Here is a 19,007-nt window from a genome sequence, read left to right as displayed (position 1 = left end):
TGGGTCAATGGTAGCAGTAGCAATAGCAGAGCAGAATTAGTTGATTTTTTTTTTTTTTATTGCTGTGAAGTATTCTTTTTTATAAAGAATATATACGAACACACCATGACAAGGAGCATATTACAAGGACTGATGAAACAATTTACCAGGAAATATTATATTTAGACCTTAACAGCAATCAAACATGTACCTATGCCTCCCTTGCCATGTCAACCTTTTCTTCCAGAGCATCGTTTTGATGGATCTCCACATTCTTATACCTATACCAGGAAGCACAAACCAAATAAAACCCAAAATTCAACACACTCAACACTGACAATAACCAGTAGAAATAGTCCAACTTGTCTTTGTTGAGATTGTTGCTTGCCAGCCACCCTCCACTCGCCTTGTTCACCACTGTAACCACCACCGTACTCGTGAAATACCCGAATGCAATCGCACACCAAGCAATAGCTGTGCTCAACGATTTCATCCCTGCTGAGCTCTCTGCATAAAAGAATTCCAGCAGTCCTACAAGAGTGAATATATCGCCCATTCCAAATACGCAGAACTGAAATCCCAACCAGAAAACGCTGATCGGCAGTGGCTCTGTACTATCCACCATATTGTGTTTGATTGCAACGTTTTTGCGTCGAGTCTCAACAAACCCAGCAATGGCCATCGATGCGGCAGTGAGTACGAGTCCAATGCCAATTCTCTGGAGGTGACGAATTCCTGTTGGAATCCCGGTAATTTTACGAGCGAGAGGAACGAAAACACGCTCATAAAAGGGGATAAAGAAGAACATGAAAAGCAAGGGAATGACGGGGATGGAGGGGCCCGGAATTTTGAATCCCAGGAACTGGGAATCCATGGTTATACTTTGTTGAATGGAGAATGTTTGAAGTTGAGCCATGCAGGTGGCCATGAAGATGGTGCTGAGTATAATTGGGAGCATTCTAATTAGGATCTTTGTTTCCTCAACCTGTGTCACTGTGCAGAGTCTCCATGGTCCTTGCTGATTTGTTGATATTGATGCAATTGTATCATTCCTTATAATGGCTGCTCTGTCTAAGAATCTACAAAGTTCCAAAATTCCATGGCTTCAACCAACCAATTGTATTGCAAAGCTTAGTTCTTTATATGAAGATCATTAAAAAGTATAATACCTGAATTGATCAGTTTTCTCGAGTATTTCATATGGGATTGCAGCTTCTTTGTCACGAATCTCATGTAGTTCATTAGCATTCACTGGAAGTGGAAGCTTCCTGTTTCGGATTGAAGCAACAAAGACCTATACATGAGAATAAAAAGGATCAAACAACCATTCATTGCATCATGATTGATAAGTTCAAAGAGACTGCATATCAGGAAAAGAAATATGAACCTGTAGAAATCTAAGAATGGGGCTTCCTTGAGGCACATTGTGGCGATAAAAGGACTTGCCTAAAAACACAACAAAAATGGCGGCAAGAACTGAAATGCTGCAAACCACAAACGCCCAGTCCCAACCTACCTCTGTGTTTATCCACACTATCAATGTCAATCCCACAATTGACCCTATTGTTAGGCTGAACAGGAACCAGTTGAAAAAGCTCGAAACTTTCCCCGCCTCGCTTGGATCTTTGTCATCGAATTGATCTGCCCCCAATGCTGGCAGCGCTGCTTTCACGCCACTCGTTCCCAGGGCTATCAGGTATAATCCCGTGTAAAGAAACGCCTCCTGACTGCTCCCTGCCGCCTCGCACTCGCTCCCTGCTGGTGCCTCTTTGCAAGGTGCCGGCCTTAGGTGCGGGAAATGTGCCTGCACGGTTAGCAGACAGTATCCCTGCACAATAGTCCACATAATAACTATTTTAGTCATTGTTATTATCCTTCAACAAAACAGTGGGTGGGGATGAGGTCGAAAACCATGTTAATATCGCTAGTGAAGCTCATTTGGGCACAAATTTTTACTCTCAGTCATCATAATTTGTATCTAAAACACTTTTACCTTCCTATTACTAAATAATATCAGTTCACCTAAACATGTTTAGCTCAATTGATATAATAATGAGTAGTTTATATGCATTCATCTCATTTTCAACATCATTGTAAAATATATTTTTTTAATGAGGTGATTTCACGATGCATGGATGAAAAAAAATTATTCTTATTCAACCAAAATCTCACACTCTCACGTTGGCGGATATTTTGATACATGGTAGTTATATTTTATTTTTATTGTTTTATTTATTTATATGGAATGCAAAGAGGATCCCTCCCACTAATGCAACAAAGCAAAACAATCGTCTCTTAAACATTATTCAACTATATATTATAATTTTCTAGAAGACTAAAATCAATCTTGATAGTAAAAATCTTTCTATTTAAGGAAAAATTGCATCCGTTTACCCACGACGATAATGTAGTAAATATATCCTATTTTAGTTTGAGGATGGAATATGTAATAGAACAACATGGTCTGTCAAATGCAAACGGACATTGGGTCTAATGTAAACAAAAATGGAAATGAAGGGAAGAGAAAGAGAGAGAGAAAGAGAGTTGACCATGAGCTCAAAGAAAGCAAAGAGAAGGCAAGTCTTGAATCTTGAGAGATAAGTTTCGGAAATGAAACCCCCGAGTAGTGTAAGAAGAAACGTTGTTCCCATAAAGTTAGTGAGAGTGGTCACTGATTTTGTCAAGCTGAAGTTCATATATCCACTGAAATACGTCACAAGGCTCAACGCCACCGACACAAATGCCATATTCTCCAGCCCTTCACACACTGCATAACCATTTCCCCATATCCCATAATTATATAATCCCCAAGTTAAGTATGAAAAAATTAAAATAAAACCCCCCAACTTTGTTTTAATAATTAAAAATAAAATCATATTACCATAGATAAATATAGCAGCTTTGTTTCCTCCTCGTTTTGCTTCATTTCCCTGTGCATATATAAGAATCAAGATAGACTGATTAATTAATTAATTATTCACTTTAGCCGCCATGGATATACGCAGAAAGAGCTCTAAAAAAAAGGATGAAAGAATATGATTACCATTATTGTTGATGATGAGGAAGATATTAAAAATGGGAGAAATTCAGAGGTGGGTTGGTTTTGGTTTCTCCAATTTTTTGCTATTGGAATAATGATGTAGGTTTTTATATGGTGGCCAGTGGGTGTGTTCTTTGGAAGATGGGATTCCACTATTTTTCTTTTAAATAACACAATGGAATTGGAGTCCGATGACATTAATTAATTATTGCTATAGCATTTTGATGCAGATGCTTTGACATTATCCCTTGACTTAATCACCATCGGAGCCATAAAAGCTGGAACATGTCCACTTTTGCTTTTGCATGTATTTGTATTTGATCTCTTATTTCAACGTGACAGAATCCTACGTATAATATATTAATACGTAGCCTTTCTATATATTTCTTTTTGTCTGATCCATATAAAAATACAACACATGCTAATATATATAGATCAGAATCATCACATTATAATGAATAATTTTTCAACTATAGTGTATGAGATGATTATTGAAAAATACGTGACACATTTATGTCCAATCAATGTTAAGGGTATTAATATGTTGATCATTTTAAAAACACTTAAAATTAAGACATTGTTTTCTTGTACATCAAATAAAATAACAATGTTAAATACGATCAAAATTCAAAATATTCTTACTACTCATAAACTCTCGTTGACAATTTATTACCCCTATCGTACCCATAGTTGAAAAAAGTACATCTTTTCAAAAGCATCCACAAGCTAATATTGAAAGTCATCTCCAAGAGACATTATGATTATCTCCTATACCACAAATTTTAGTCTTTTTCCTTTTAATGGATTTTTCTCCATTTAGTATATCATAACTCTACTTTGTTGTGTGTCCACATATATATACTTGTATAATAAAGTTGTATACTCTACTTTGTTAATTATTATTCAAGTAATAAAGAAATAAATGACCGTACTTCCTCTCCAATAAGTCAGGTGCATTATTGACGATAACCATCTTAAACAAATATTATTAGTTAGCCTTAGTTGGAAAGAGTTGACCTTACTTAACCTTTAACTATGTTTAATTAGCCAATGGTTTTTAATGACTTTCATTATCCATTACCGTCCATGGACCTAAAAGCTCAACCAAAGCTGTTGCAAATATTCTTTATTGTTTATTTTTTCTTTCTGGTTCATAGGAACATGTGACAGAGTTTTGTGCATATTCTAATAAATTATTATTAAGGGATACATGATCCACTCTCCAAGCTATATATTATTAATTTATTTAGAAAAAGAGAAGAACAACTCTAATTAATAAAGTTGACAATTTGGAAACAGAAGAAGTTGAGGCATTTTGTTGGAATCTTAGCTTGAATAATGTTTATGTATGAATCTTTATTTTGTTTATTTACATTCATTCATGAAAATGTTTTAACAAATATAATTCACTTAGGCTTTCGTAATGAAATCTTCTCCCTATTGTGGAGTTATATGCCTTTGACATAGCTATGACAATAGAGTAGTCGTGGGAACTCTATATTACAAAAGTGGTTATTGCTCCTATGCAAGAGTTAGCATAAAGAAGAGTTATATGAGATAGAGATGACTATTTGATGCCTTTTGGTCTAAATTAAAAGCAAATTAACCACAAGAGTTTTACATCCAAAATGAACTATATATATATAATAGAATTGTAGAAATGATATCTAATTTCGACTTGATATAAATGATATCTAATTTCGACTTGATATAAATGATATCTTCCCGCATTCACCTTTTTCTTCCTATTAGGTCTTTCCAAACTTTATTTTATATTCAACCAACTTGAAAAATCAAATTGGTGGATTATGGTTGGTGAATCCTTTAATATTCGTTTGATATGATGTTTTAGTATATTATACATCTTAATTTATATTTGGAGAAAGCAAAAAATTGAAGTGGCTAGATGGTTTATTGAAAACATAATGTAAACCGAAAATAATTGTTATGGTGCATGTGTAGTTTTATTTACGACATTGTTATAATTTAGAAAAATGTAAAAATAAAAAGGTTGAATTTTGATATATAAAAAAGAAAAAATATTTTCTTTATATTAATTTTAGTTTGGTATAAGGAGTACAATATAATACATGATCATTAATTTGTCACTTTAGAAAAATAAACTTTACTTGTTAAATTTGTTCGATAAAATATTTTCTTCTTCTTTTTCTTTCAAAATAGAGGGATAAGACGAGGTTTGTCATGTTCTTTAAAATAGGTTTGGGCCCAATGGCTCGTTGGACTTAGGCCCAATATTTTATTTGGACCAAATTTCTACCGTGATCCAAACAATATAATTACTTGACCAAATTCATTTATATAATTTTCAAGAACTTGAACTTAAATTAATTGGTTGGAAATTTATTATTCAAGTTTAATTACAGTTTGACAATAGTAAAAAGAACACCTAAAAAACGAAAAAAAAAATTAAAAAACAAAGAAACAAAATAAGAAAGGATTTTGTTAAAACCAATCCTTTTGATTTCTATTGTAGAGTGAGAATTTATGTTTATTTTATTATGAAATTTCCCTTTAATAAATATTTTTTTAATTTAACAAATATTTTATATATTTTACTTTTCCATAGAAATTGTAAATAAAAGATTAACTTTCCATTTCTATAAAAGCTTTCTTATTCCTCAAGTATCCCAAAAAAAATCTTCTTCTTTCTTGATTATTTATATATATTAATAGTCATCCACACCTTATTCTTTTTTTCATTATATATATATATTAAATATTAAATTCTAAAAATAGATTTTCTTATTAAAATTAAGAGTCATTTTTTTAAAATTGTAAAATAAATTTGCTATTTTAAAATTTCCCTAAAATGAATATTAACCTTCCAATTTTAATTTATTCTTTCTATTTATTTATATGTTATATATATTAAATATCTAAATATCTTATATTTCTTACTAAATGCATCTTTTCTAATTTAGTTTAATTATTTCTTAATCAAAATAATACCTATCTTTTATTTTAATTTATATTTAAAAAAAACACATATATTAACAAAAATGTGTTATTAAAAAATATACTAAACAAAACTAACATTTTTTTTTTGTCAATAATTTTGTCCCGAAATCGTATGATATTAGGAATAAGTTCCAAAATTAAATAAAATATTAGCTTTCGATTTATATAAAAGCTTTCTTATTCCTCAAGTATCCAAAAAAAAAAAAAAAAGAAAGAAAGAAAGAAAGAGAAAAATCTTATTTTGCATATAATCCCCACATAAAAGAATTAATTCGGCTATAACTATCAATACCAAAATCATAACCTTAACCATTACACTGATCAAATCACAAAACACAATATGCCGCCATTCTCTAATCTTTCATCCCTCTCTCTGGCCTATCGATCCTCCCTCGCCCGCATTCACTCTCCAGTCACCGGCGTCTTCCCCATCTTGAAATGTGCTTCTTCTTTTCACCGGCACCACCCGCCAACTGCTTCTGTCCCATTTCAACATGTGCATTATCATTCCGTGTTTCAAGACGAACGGTTTGCTCCTCTCCAAATCTTTCTTTAAACGGGCTGTAGCACCCATGCATGTTTGTGAGCATTTGTAATAATTAACATTATGAATTTCATGAACTGTATATTAAAATGTTCCCTTAATTTAGAACCAAATGGAATCTAACTCAAAAACCCTAACCTAATGACCAAAAAGTACTTTCATCTTTATTTTCTATAACCATATTATTTTTGTTTATCTTTTTTTTTATATAGTTTTCTTTCTTTCTTTTTTTCTCTTCTTATTATTTTTATTTTTGTTAGGTGTAAGAGGACTCTAAAATATAAAATATACTTTTAATCATCCAAAGTTAATTTATTGATTTTAATTTTTAGACACATTTTTTTTTCTGAGTAATTTTTATGGATAGATAAAAATTTTGACAAGCAAACAAAACATCAATAGATGAAATTGATAGATTTTGCAAGAAAAACATTTACATTTTTAAAATAGTTTCAATCTTTTTTTTTTTCCTCGGAAAAAAGAACTTTTTTTTCATTGTTTCCCTAAAATCTCACACCCATGTTCTTACCTTTTTCATTACTTCCATTTTGAGTTTTGGGTTTGGTTCTTAGTCAATTTTTCAAAAAGTTTTATCATCTTTTTTTTTTATATAAAACATTAGTCACTTATCCAAGTTCTAATTTTAAATATTTTAAATTCCCAATACTTTTCCCTGACCCTTAAGATCTGAAGATTAAACTCTTGAAGTCACTCGTGAATTATTCCTGAAAACTATATTATTCTCGAATTAATGAATTTGTTGTGTTCATGGCTATGTTAGTGTCCTTTTCATAATTAGTAATTAATAATTATGAAAATCATGTTATGTTAATCTTCAAATCAAATTGCACATTTAAAATTTTAACTTTTGTGTGTGGGTAATGTCCAATAGCAAAAGGGATGAGTGGAAGGAAGTTACGAATGGAGAACAAATGAGATCACAATCCGATGTGGCTTTGAGCATTGCGAAACGGCTTCTCCAAGACAATGTAAAGAACTCCAATATTGTGTTTTCGCCATTGTCAATCCAAGTTTTGCTGAGTCTTATTGGTGCTGGTTGTAATGGCCCCATTCTTGATCAGCTTCTGTCCTTCCTGAAAGCAAACTCCATTGACCAACTCAACCACTTTGGTTCGTTTGTAACATCCAATCTCTTGGCCGACGCCTCTCGCACCGGCGGACCTAAACTCTTATTTGCCAATGGACTTTGGCTCAATCAATCACACTCTCCCAAGCATTCTTTCAAACATATTGTCGAAACTTATTATAAAGCCACCCTCCGTCAAGCCGATTTTCACACTAAGGTACGAGTTAGGCATTGACAAATATCGAAATGTTGTTATTATGTTCTGACTTGTTATTAATTGTATATTGATAGGGTGAAGAAGTGGTTTTGGAAGTGAACTCATGGGTTAAAGACAAAACTAAAGGACTCATTACCGATATTCTTCTCCCCGGATCAGTTGATAGACTAACTCAGATCATTCTTGTAAATGCACTTTACTTCAAAGGGGTTTGGACAAATAAATTTAATGATTCAGAAACAAAAAAGGAGGATTTTTACCTAGTTGATGGGAGTTCCATTAAGACCCCTTTCATGAGCAGCAGTAAGGATCAATATATAGCTGCATACGATGGGTTTAAAGTTCTTACAATGCCGTATCGACAAGGCCAAGATAAAGATCGTCGTTTCTCCATGTGTATCTTTCTCCCAGATGCCAAAGATGGATTGGCATCATTGATCGAAAAGGTAGACTCTGAGTCCGGGTTCATGGATCGCCACATTCCGCGTAAGAAAGTTGAAGTGGGTGAATTCAAAATTCCCAAGTTCAAAGTGAGTTATGAATTTGAAGTTTCGGATGTGTTAAAGAAGTTGGGATTGGTTTTACCTTTTGAAGAAAGGAGTTTATTAGAAATGGTGGAGACAGAAACAGGTGAACTGACATTTGTTTCAAGCATTTTTCACAAGTCGATCATTGAAGTCAACGAAAAGGGGACTGAAGCTGCAGCTGCTTCTGTTTATTTATGCGGTTTAACTTGTTCGATGGAGTGTGTAAAGAGAATAAACTTTGTTGCTGACCATCCCTTCTTGTTTGCAATCAGAGAAAACGTAACAGGAACTTTGCTTTTTGTTGGCCAAGTGCTACATCCTACTCTGTGACTCAAAACATTGAACTTTATTATGTCGTATCCACTTCAATTTTCTAATGTCGTATCGACAAGGCCAAGATGATAAATATCGTCGTTTCTCCTTGTTTATCTTTCTCCGAGAAGCATTTAGTTTTCTTATGCTCCAACTTTCTTATACTACATAAGAATCATTGAACTTTTAAGTGATAGACTTTTGTTTTGTTTGGGATTGTGTTTGCATTCAAGACTATGATAAGCTTAAGCGCATAATCATTCTCCTAATCATTCGCATGACTTATGAAAACGAACTCGTCTTTTGAGCTTGAGATGATACGGGGAAGTAATTTGTTTATGCTGTCACCTAAAGTTTTTCAATATATCAGTGTGCTTAAAAAAATGCCAATATGCAAGATTTCTTAACGCCAAATAATGCTAAGAAACCCTTAAAATTGAAATGAAAATGTAGTTGAAGGATATATTAAGAGACCTAATCATATTAAATAACAATTATGTCTAACATATTAGTAAGACATTGTATAGTAATCGTTTGGTTTTTGTCAAAACAAAAAAAAAAAAAACAAAACAGTTACTTAAAATCATTTTAAAAAAATATATATCACTTTCCATTTATTTCAAAGCTTTCTTATTCTCCAAGTATCCAAATAATTAACACTATTTTACTTTGCAGATAATCCTACATAAAGAATGCCCATAACCATCTCATTCAAAAATCACAAAACATATAACATGTTATTCTATATTTTTTTTCTTGAAAAATTGGCAAAAGTTGCACAATTTTTTAGTTTTCAAATCAGACTTCATTGATCAACTCAACCACTTTGGTGTTTTCCCACGGCATGACGCAATGATGATTTCTTAACTGTGTTTTAATCTTTGTATCTATCTACAACTTTGAAGCCCATTTCTCATTGGCTAATATTTTGGTAATAATGGAGGACATGAGAGAAGCAATCAGAAACCAAGGCGATGTGGCTTTGTCCTTCTCAAAGCGGATTCTTCTCCAAGCAGACAACTCCAACGTGGTGGTATCGCCATTGTCCATCCATTTGGTGCTCAGCCTTGTGGCTGCTGGTTCCAGTGGCTTCTTCTTGGATCAGCTTCTGTCCTTCCTTAAATTCAACTCCCTTCGCCAACTCAACCAATTTGCAGCTCAAATAGCATCCATTGTCTTGGCCGATGGCTCTTCAAGCGGCGGACCTCGCCTCGCCTTTCCCAATGGAGTTTGGGTTGAGCAATCACTTCCTTTCAAGGATTCTTTCGAACATCTCGTTCACAATGTTTATAAAGCTAATCTCTGTCCTGTCGATTTCAAGACTAAGGTGATTTACGCTAATACTCTTTCTTCTTTCATTTCATATTCATATAAGTTCTCATATAATTTCAACAACGTCAATTGCAAATCAACATAGTTAAAAGTCAATTTGTATGGAAGTGTAGCAATTTGCCTTTAAATTCCTATGCTTATGAAATTTATTATTAAATTTTTTTATCAACTATAAAAATTATGTCATTCAAACATAAAAAAGAATATAATCAATTTAACATCTGAAATTGTTATTACTTTGTCAATTATAGCTAAATTTTTTAAAAATAAAATTCATTACACTCTATTTTTCTAAACTAAGTGTAAATATTTTGTAGAGGTTCTATTTTTACAATTTTCCTAAATTCTTCATATATTTTCTTTTTATGTAAATTATTTTGTGTGAATTAGGTTTTTTTTTTAAAGATTTTTTTAAAGTACGTCTGGGAGGTGAGAATTTAAACTCAAAACCTCTTATATTTCGTATGGTAATAATATGTCAATGATATCCTAAAATTAAGATTAATATAAGAAGAACAATGTGTGATTGAAGAAAAAAACTGTTTTTAACGACAAAAAGAATAATGATTAGAGTCTTAAAAAGTGGGAGAAGAAATAATGTATAATTAAGGTACGGACAAAAGTAGAGTATTTGACGATAGTTTGAGAATGATAAATTTAAGATAGAGAGTATTTTAAAATAGAATAATTTTGCCATGTTTGTAAGATCCTAAAACCATGACCTATAATACATTCTAAAACGCTATTCTCTCTAATTTTTCTTCCAAATTAAAGCTAAGCTGACAAAAAAAAAATTCTTTAATGAAAAAGTATAGTCTAAATTGCTAAGCAAGTTATTGAATAGGCTTGTGGAAAAAAAGTTGGAGTGATGTTATCAAATTTAAAATAGTTTTATTTGCTCTTTATTTATTTGTTTTAGATCAATTGAATTAGTCTATTCCTCAAGTCAATTACACTAAGTGGTTTCTTAATATTAAACTTGATGGATACAAATATTTTAAAAAACAGTCAATGTGTATTTGATATTTCAAAAATGTTGATAATCTCATTGCTTTCTTTTAAAAAAAGTATAATGAAGTGACCTCAGAAGTGAACTCATGGGCTGAGAAACACACAAATGGGCTCATCACAAACATTCTTCCCAATGGAGCAGTTACTCAAATGACCAGACTCATCCTTGCAAATGCACTTTACTTCAAGGGCTCGTGGAAAACAAAATTCAAACCTTCAGAAACCCAAAACCAAGAATTTCACCTTCTGAATGGAACCACCATTGAAGTCCCCTTTATGAGCAGCCAAGAAGAGCAGTATATAGCTGCCTTTGATGGCTTCAAAGTTCTTGCATTGCCTTACCAATTAGGATTCGACCAACACCGTCGTTTCTCCATGTATTTCTTCCTCCCAGACGCCAAAGATGGATTACCATCTTTAATTCAAAAACTCGATTCTCAATCCGGGTTCATTGACAACCACATCCCGTACAATCGAGTTCGAGTTGACAAATTCAAAATCCCAAAATTTAAATTTTCATTTGGGCTCGAAGTTTCTGATACTTTGAAGGGGTTTGGATTGACATTACCTTTAGCTGGGTTGTCAGAAATGGTGGAGTGTGAAAAAACAAGTCGAGAGCTTTATGTTAAGAATATATTTCATAAGTCATTTGTCGAGGTTAATGAAGAAGGGACAGAAGCTGCAGCAGTTAATGTTGCTCTTGTTCAACGTTGTTCTAGCCGTTTGCCTTCTAAAAATACAATGGACTTTATGGCTGATCATCCATTCTTGTTTGCTATTAGAGAAGACATGACAAGAACTCTGCTTTTTGTTGGGCAGATGGTAAACCCTCTTAATTAACTACTCTTTACTTTGAAATTTAATTTACTGCTACGTGTGAATGTAAGTTTGTAATAGTAATGTTTTTCTTTAAGAAAAAAGTTTGTAATTGCAATAATAATAATAATAATAATAATATGTATACTAGTGTATTCCAATACAATAAGCTTCTCTTTAAAGTCCAACATTCAAATTCACCTATTCTATTTGTTTGTACTAAAAATAAAAATTTTATTATTCAATTCTAAAAATTTGTCTTTAAATTATAAAAAATAGACGGTGTGTAAAAATTATAGAGAATTAAATTTCTAAAAAATTCAAAGGTAAAGTATTTAAGAAACTTCTATCCCCATACATATTTGAAACTTAAAAAAATCACATAATCCAAGGCCTGTTTTTCTCAAAATCACGAGTTCCATCGATGAACTTTTTTAAATATAAAAAAACATTATTTACAAATCATAACAAATCATAACAAATCTAATATTTCCCTATATTTTATAAATAATTACAATCTTTTTTCCCTCCAAACAATTTTCCTTCCATTCATCTATGTAAAATGGATGATGAAAAATTATTTTATTGTATTAAAATTAAATTTTATAATTTAATAGATCAATTATTATTTAGAAAGTTTAATTTTAGTATAACAGCTAGATAACAAGATTAAATTCAAAAAATTGTTGTTGAGCATTTTTGTTGGCAACATGAACAAAAATAAAGAAAATTACAAGTTCAAGTTTCTATTAGATATAATATGAAAAGTCAAAGAAAATTATGAAATTGTAATTTAACCTAAAAACATATTTTCTAAGATATTTGCAATTAAAGTTATGTTCTTTTTGTTGAAATTAATGGAAAAAATGAGTAGAAATTGAATTGAGAGTAAAAATTTGCAACATTACATTCATGCAAGTCTTAATTTGGTAAATAAAAAGTTTATGATATTAATACCATACGAATGGATATAAAGTTTGGGTTCCAAATTCATTGTTATTATTATTGTTATTCTTTTTGGCCAAAAAGAAAAAGATAAAAAGTTATTAAAGCAAAAATCTTCACTGCCACGCACCGATATTCCCCACGCGCAAGGCACGTGAGATGCTGATTAAAAGCCGAAGGTCAGTCGGTTCAATGCTTACATTAAATTCTCAACTACTGAAGATCGAAGAACGACTTGGAATTCCAAATTCCCGTTTTCGATTTATCCATTTCTAAACTATCGATTCCTCCGGCTGCCGGAAAATGGATATCATGGAAACAATCAGAAGCCATGGCGAAGTCGCCATAGCCATCACCAAGCACCTTCTCCTAAACGAAGCAAAAGCCTCCAACGTTGTCCTCTCGCCCTTGTCAATCCATGTGGTTCTCAGCCTCATCGCTTCTGGTTCCAAAGGTCCCCCGCTGGATCAACTTCTTTCATTCCTCAAATCCAACTCCACCGACAACCTTAACTCCTTCGCTTCTCAAATCGTAGCCACGGTCTTCGCTGATGCCTCTCCCAGTGGTGGACCTCGCCTCTCATTTGCCAATGGGGTTTGGGTTGATCAATCACTTCCTCTCAAATCTTCTTTCAAACAGGTTGTGGACACTCTTTATAAAGCCAAGCTCAGCCAAGCTGATTTCAAGACTAAGGTGATTGATACACTCTTCTGTCTTAGCCTATTTGATTTCGTGCTCATATTGGAATTTGAGGAAAATTGGTTGCAAGTGAATTGGGAATCATGTTTTATGTTCTCTGTTTTATTATAGTTTGATTTGGTTTCTGTTTCTATTGAATACGTAACCCGATATAAAAACATGGGCAATGTTGATGCTATTCTAGTGTATAGAGTCAGGTTACGTGCATGTTTGGATGTGATTTTAACTGTCAAAATGATTTTTTTTACGTTCAAAATCACTTTGATACTCACCTTTAATCATTCAAAATTATTTAATGTTTAAATTTACAATTTTTATTGGACTCAATATTGGTTTGGATCACTCCTAAATCATCTTCTTTTGCATTTCTGACTATATTACTGCAACAATATGGTCTGTTATTTCTAGGATGAAGGATCCCCTCAATCAAATTTGGTTTACTCCGCCTGTATTGGATCTTATTTGGTAACTTTATCATGATGTTGTTAATCATTTGTTTGGTTGAATTGAAAGGCTGCTGAAGTGACTTCAGAGGTGAATTCATGGGCTGAAAAGCAAACTAATGGACTTATCACAGAGGTTCTCCCCCCTGGATCAGTCGATAGTCTCTCTAAGCTCATCCTTGCTAATGCACTTTACTTCAAAGGGGAATGGGAAGAGAAATTTGATGCTTCAAAAACAAAGAAACAAGATTTCTACCTTCTTGATGGAAGTTCGGTGGAGGTCCCCTTTATGACCAGCAAGAATAAGCAACGTATAGCTGCTTTTGATGGATTTAAAGTTCTTGGATTGTCATACAAACAAGGATCTGACCCACGTCATTTTTCAATGTACATCTTTCTCCCGGATTCGAGGGATGGATTGCCATCTTTGATCGAAAGACTAGATTCCCAATCCAATTTCATCGATCGCCACATTCCATATGAAAAACTTAAAGTGGGTGAATTCAAGATTCCGAAGTTCAAAATTTCTTTTGGGATTGAAGTTTCCAATGTCTTGAAGGGGTTAGGATTAGTGTTACCTTTCTCTGAAGGAGGTTTGACAGAAATGGTGGAGTCACAAACGGCTCAAAACCTTCATGTTTCAAAAATATTCCACAAGTCATTCATTGAGGTTAATGAAGAAGGCACAGAAGCTGCAGCTGCTTCAGCTGCTGTCATAAAATTGAGGGGTTTGCCTTCAATGGACATAATCGACTTCGTTGCTGACCGCCCGTTCTTGTATGCAATCAGGGAAGACAAGACAGGATCATTGCTTTTCATCGGGCAGGTGCTAAACCCTCTTGTCCATTGAATTTAACAATAGATTGGTTCTGAAGGATCAACCTAAATAACTGCAAAAATCTTGTCACACTTAACTCTCTTCTAGTTGTAGTAGATATATCAAAGGCATTTTTTAGCATGTCCTTTGATTATATGTATTATCTGTAACGTGTTTGATATGGTGTTCTTATGGTGTTATTGCTTGTTTCTGTTTGTTTTATAATACTTCGTTCTGTTTGCTGAACCGTGTTTTTTGTAAATCCATCCGTTTAATGGATTCTTTTTTATATAAGATCAATTTTCATTTGATGATTATATGATCCAATTTCACTCAATTTCTTTACTGTATTCAGCTTTGTCGAGGACCAAGTAACAGCTGAAACAGAAACAAGTTTAGTGAGAACTACTTTTTGCAGTTTAATATAGATTTTGTAAATATTTTTAGATTGCATTAACCAAAATAAAGAAATTTATTGGTAAACAAATATTGTTTATAAGCTTAATATTTCAAACTTAAAAAATCAAGAGGAAACGATGCCTTTTAGCGGCTCAATTAAAAAAAAAATCTATCAAATAATGTTTCATATTTAATTTTTCAAGAATATGATTGGTGACTATATCAACAAAACGACCATCTACATTATTTAATTCCAGTTCACAGTAATCATATCATGTTAATTGTTCATTATCTTTTACATCGACTGTGAACATCAATTATCACGGAAATAACAAAACCGTGTAAAATATTTCACACATAATTCAGATAAAGAGAACTAAACACAACCCAATTTATAATATAGACAATATATAGCATATGTGGTTTTCTTGAGAAGTAACTAAAAGTAAAAAGAAGAAAAGGGCAACAAATGCCCTCTTACATGTACCTTCAATCTACCAATTTGCTTTCATCGGACCTTTCTGCATTAGTGGTTTGTCTCTATGAAGATTACGTATATACAGGCTAAACCTCTACCAATAAAGCTAACTCTGTCTCAAATAGAGGAATCTGGAAACAGATTTTGTTCGAAAGCACAAGACACAGCATCTTCAGCTATATATACCAATTGGACATGCTGGAATCAGAAACTAAATGACCGTCACCATCTTTTTTTTTCATTTGGGTGTCGAGCAACTCGAGCTGTTTTCTGATCCATGGAGGATCTGTTGACCGAAGCCACAGGGCCTCACCAGTACTCTTGTGACTGAAGTCCGGTCCATTTGGATTTGACTTTTTGTTCCTGTTATCCCACCATTCATGTGGACTACTGAAAAACACTTGCCACAAATACAGGCGTTCCCTGTAACTACTCCTACAATCATGTCCTGTAAAAAAAAGAAGGTGATACGAGAGTTAGATTTATAATCAAAAGAAGATTTAAGGACATAATATGGCATGCATGGCTGCGTTCACCGTAGCATCAATATCAATAAAGCATGAACAATTATAGATAAACTGTCGTTCATTGGTCAAGTATAAGGTGGAAAATAAAATAACGATGGATGGAAAATTTTATTGGTAGATCCGTGAGTGAAAGTAGAGAGAAAGGGTACTAAATAGCAATTAATAATAATGACAAATGAGCCTGAGTGTGTTTGAGTGCTTAAGTGTGCTTGGAGTCTAAGCTCTCGCCCGAATGAGATTGCCGATTGGAGAGCCTAGGTGCACCTTCAAGAACAGATAGAGGAAAGACAACGTGCTAGAAAGATAAATTGGATAAAATGAATCTATCAAAAAAAATAAAATAAAATCTTCGTGAGTGATTTCAACTATTTCAATGAATTAAACGACGCAGTCCTTTCTGCATAGTTTTGTGCATGTGGAAGATCCAAGGAGAAGTAAAAAGAGATTCTTTTCTCCACATTCTATTTACCATGGACCATATATACTGAACACTCTTTTTCCAAAACTTGTTCCCCTAAAAAGAATTTAGTTAATTGCGGAACACAGCTTGGTACACTTAGAGTGGCGCTTCAAAGTTTAAGAAATGTTGGAGATCAAAGAAAAGTGAATTCATGTCCCAGGTGTCTTTTTTTCCCAAAAATCCTTTTTCCCAAACCTGTAGCCCGCCATTGAAACTCCACCTTCCACGCCTCTTTTATGTTATAGATCGCATAAATACTTGCAGAATAAACACAAAGTGGACTGCCATCCAACTAAATATGATTTTGGGATGTTTCAAGCAAGAAAACTCTTCCTCGTTTACTTTTCAGAAGCCATGGGGAAAATACCCTCTCAGCATCACGTTAGTTAAATTCACAATACCATTGTTCACGCAACAAACTGAATTTCATTCAGTCAGCAGAACTGAAGTAATTTAAAGCAGAAACAAAATAACACGTTTTATTTATTTCTATGCATTACTAAAATTTCAATCAACTGAAAAGACAAGATTCAAAACGTACCTTCTTCATGTAACATGCCTACAGAATTTTGACTTTTTGAGCCTTGATCATTATGTGCAATGCAATTTAACTCCGAGACAGTTAACTGCAGGAAAAACAATTAAAATTAAAGAAAAAAAAAAAGACAGATATAAATACTAATCTGCAGGTGTGACCATGTTGAATATGTACAAGTCTAGTTTAAAAAAAGCATGACAGGAGAACTTAAATCTCACGAAACTGATAGATTATGTTTTTTGTAAAAAACAAAGACTTCAACAGAAATTACAGTGAGAACTTCCAATTACTCCATGAGGCAGTTAAACCATCTCTACAGAAGGAACTAGTAAGGTTGATGTAGCCAGAAGGGACCCAAATGGAAGGATGAATTGGATAACGCGTTTTAATAGTAAATAACAGAGGACAGTGTCTCAATTGGAAGAATAAAGACAACACAGTGCTTCAATCCAACTCATCTGTCAAATTACAAACACATCTTTCAGTATCCACATCCAGATTGAAGTATATGTACAGCAAATCTACTGCCACTGTCCTGAATAACTTAATATGCTGCAAGTTTTTTAAAGTATTTGAATGGTCAGAAGATCCTGCCGTTTAAAAGGAAAAAAGAATCCCAACCCTAACTGGAAAGGAGATCAAATGCCAATACAAGATTCATATTAAAAAAATAGCTTGTTGAGTGACCGTGCATATTAGCCAGGGTATCGAAAGATTTTTTTTTTTTTAAAAAAAAGTCCTCATCCAGATGCGAAAAAGAATTTAGCTCCTAAACAAAGGATAAGAAGTCAACACGATGAGTAAAAATGTTAAACAATATGAAAAATGTTCCAAATACAAATAAAAAAAGGAATATCATCATGTGAATACTAAAGCATCTAACCTGGTAAGATAAATAAGACTTCCCGGACTTTCCAACCTTCTTATAAGACTCTAAAGGACCAGCAACATTGACGTAGTCATTGGGTTTAAGACGTTCAATCCATGATTCAGCCATCTCTTTCTCCAGTTTCAGAAAGATCCTACAAACGTGCATGTATAAAATCATTAACCAATACAGGGGAATTTAGTCGCATACTGAAGGGGCAATTTTTTACAGCATTATCCAATGCCAGAACGTCAGAAAGATTAACAGGGACTGGAATTGCAATTAACAGCGTAAACCCAGCACGCTAAAAGAAAGACCCGCTATGTATATTCACTCAGCTTGAACCTCTATTCAAACAAAACAGCGAAAACAAAAACAGGAGAGGACAAAGCAGTGGAATAAAACAAAATAAAAAGTGATGTTCATACGGCAGCTAATAAAATGACTGTTTTCAAAAAATTACACACTATGGAAGAAAGTACCTAAAACTGCTGCTAGAATCTGGAGAGGCTTTGGCACGAAGAATTGTCCAAGCCCTAACCGTGCGACAGTTCCTGGTAGTCACTTTAAGGGGCCGTTCAACTGTACCAAAGAAATTAGCAGACTTCCACTTAAATTTCGGCTGATGTTCGTATACAGAACCTTGCTTCTTTGCCTCAGTGGCGACGGAGTTCATCGACTTAGTGATTAATGATGAAGACGAAGAGAATAACGCTACCGATGGCGAAGGCAAGGTAGTTACTGGTCTAAGGGAAAAAAGAAGGCGAACGGCCTTCATAGTAACTGAACGGCGATGTGGAGGTCCGGGGAAGGTGATCAATCCGGTCTAACTTTCTCGGCAGAGTTTTAAGACAATTTCGAAGAAGTACTTGGCGGCAGTTTCCTGACGTGTCCGTTTGCTGCTCCCAGTGGCTTCGCTGCTGTCAAGCGAATATTAGGGTTTATATTTTTCTTTCAAAAATAAAGAAAGAAAGAAAAGCAAAATTAGG

General features: G+C 33.5%; 5 protein-coding genes across 5 annotated transcripts; 3 read left to right on the top strand and 2 right to left on the bottom strand.

The window, feature by feature from the left end:
* Window positions 1–36: 36 nt before the first annotated feature.
* On the bottom strand, window positions 37–3,141 carry LOC101219370 (protein NRT1/ PTR FAMILY 4.5). Its single transcript, XM_011651291.2, has 6 exons — window positions 3,023–3,141; window positions 2,861–2,909; window positions 2,529–2,746; window positions 1,367–1,807; window positions 1,149–1,273; window positions 37–1,058 (listed from the first exon to the last, which is right to left on the bottom strand). The coding sequence occupies exons 1-6, from the start codon at window positions 3,023–3,025 to the stop codon at window positions 191–193; spliced, it is 1,704 nt and encodes a 567-aa protein (XP_011649593.2). The 5' UTR covers window positions 3,026–3,141; the 3' UTR covers window positions 37–190.
* Window positions 3,142–6,200: 3,059 nt separating this feature from the next.
* On the top strand, window positions 6,201–8,750 carry LOC101219609 (serpin-ZX). The gene is made up of 3 exons (XM_004152743.3): window positions 6,201–6,526; window positions 7,435–7,846; window positions 7,921–8,750. Exons 1-3 carry the CDS (start codon window positions 6,339–6,341, stop codon window positions 8,701–8,703), a joined length of 1,383 nt encoding a protein of 460 aa, XP_004152791.2. The 5' UTR covers window positions 6,201–6,338; the 3' UTR covers window positions 8,704–8,750.
* A 772-nt stretch (window positions 8,751–9,522) lies between these two features.
* Window positions 9,523–11,989, top strand: LOC101222841 (serpin-ZX). Its single transcript, XM_004152674.3, has 2 exons — window positions 9,523–10,012; window positions 11,086–11,989. Exons 1-2 carry the CDS (start codon window positions 9,623–9,625, stop codon window positions 11,866–11,868), a joined length of 1,173 nt encoding a protein of 390 aa, XP_004152722.1. The 5' UTR covers window positions 9,523–9,622; the 3' UTR covers window positions 11,869–11,989.
* Window positions 11,990–12,839: 850 nt separating this feature from the next.
* Window positions 12,840–15,065, top strand: LOC101202809 (serpin-ZX). The gene is made up of 2 exons (XM_004152676.3): window positions 12,840–13,482; window positions 14,002–15,065. The coding sequence occupies exons 1-2, from the start codon at window positions 13,093–13,095 to the stop codon at window positions 14,779–14,781; spliced, it is 1,170 nt and encodes a 389-aa protein (XP_004152724.1). The 5' UTR covers window positions 12,840–13,092; the 3' UTR covers window positions 14,782–15,065.
* Window positions 15,066–15,398: 333 nt separating this feature from the next.
* Window positions 15,399–18,999, bottom strand: LOC101203046 (protein OSB1, mitochondrial). Its single transcript, XM_004152677.3, has 4 exons — window positions 18,501–18,999; window positions 18,034–18,172; window positions 17,154–17,238; window positions 15,399–16,073 (listed from the first exon to the last, which is right to left on the bottom strand). The coding sequence occupies exons 1-4, from the start codon at window positions 18,794–18,796 to the stop codon at window positions 15,802–15,804; spliced, it is 792 nt and encodes a 263-aa protein (XP_004152725.1). The 5' UTR covers window positions 18,797–18,999; the 3' UTR covers window positions 15,399–15,801.
* Between the last annotated feature and the right edge of the window lie 8 nt (window positions 19,000–19,007).

The sequence above is a fragment of the Cucumis sativus genome, chromosome 2, assembly GCF_000004075.3.
Source record: "Cucumis sativus cultivar 9930 chromosome 2, Cucumber_9930_V3, whole genome shotgun sequence".
Lineage (NCBI taxonomy): Eukaryota > Viridiplantae > Streptophyta > Magnoliopsida > Cucurbitales > Cucurbitaceae > Cucumis > Cucumis sativus.
This window is presented reverse-complemented; position numbering and strand designations above follow the sequence as displayed.

What these genes read in the sequence shown, in the direction of transcription:
- LOC101203046 (XM_004152677.3), bottom strand. Translation starts at nt 18,796, where the DNA reads ATGAAGGCCGTTCGCCTTCTTTTTTCCCTTAGACCAGTAACTACCTTG. An exon ending in AGTCTTATTTATCTTACCAG is followed by an intron (nt 17,239 to 18,033) that starts GTTAGATGCTTT and finishes TTTTTCCTGCAG; the next exon opens with TTAACTGTCTCGGAGTTAAA. An exon ending in AGGCATGTTACATGAAGAAG is followed by an intron (nt 16,074 to 17,153) that starts GTACGTTTTGAA and finishes TTTTTTTTACAG; the next exon opens with GACATGATTGTAGGAGTAGT.
- LOC101219609 (XM_004152743.3), top strand. Translation starts at nt 6,339, where the DNA reads ATGCCGCCATTCTCTAATCTTTCATCCCTCTCTCTGGCCTATCGATCC. An exon ending in TCCGTGTTTCAAGACGAACG is followed by an intron (nt 6,527 to 7,434) that starts GTTTGCTCCTCT and finishes AATGTCCAATAG; the next exon opens with CAAAAGGGATGAGTGGAAGG. An exon ending in AAGCCGATTTTCACACTAAG is followed by an intron (nt 7,847 to 7,920) that starts GTACGAGTTAGG and finishes GTATATTGATAG; the next exon opens with GGTGAAGAAGTGGTTTTGGA.
- LOC101222841 (XM_004152674.3), top strand. Translation starts at nt 9,623, where the DNA reads ATGGAGGACATGAGAGAAGCAATCAGAAACCAAGGCGATGTGGCTTTG. An exon ending in CTGTCGATTTCAAGACTAAG is followed by an intron (nt 10,013 to 11,085) that starts GTGATTTACGCT and finishes TTTTAAAAAAAG; the next exon opens with TATAATGAAGTGACCTCAGA.
- LOC101219370 (XM_011651291.2), bottom strand. An exon ending in TTGCTTTCTTTGAGCTCATG is followed by an intron (nt 1,808 to 2,528) that starts GTCAACTCTCTT and finishes ACTATTGTGCAG; the next exon opens with GGATACTGTCTGCTAACCGT. An exon ending in GAGAAAACTGATCAATTCAG is followed by an intron (nt 1,059 to 1,148) that starts GTATTATACTTT and finishes GGAACTTTGTAG; the next exon opens with ATTCTTAGACAGAGCAGCCA.
- LOC101202809 (XM_004152676.3), top strand. Translation starts at nt 13,093, where the DNA reads ATGGATATCATGGAAACAATCAGAAGCCATGGCGAAGTCGCCATAGCC. An exon ending in AAGCTGATTTCAAGACTAAG is followed by an intron (nt 13,483 to 14,001) that starts GTGATTGATACA and finishes TTGAATTGAAAG; the next exon opens with GCTGCTGAAGTGACTTCAGA.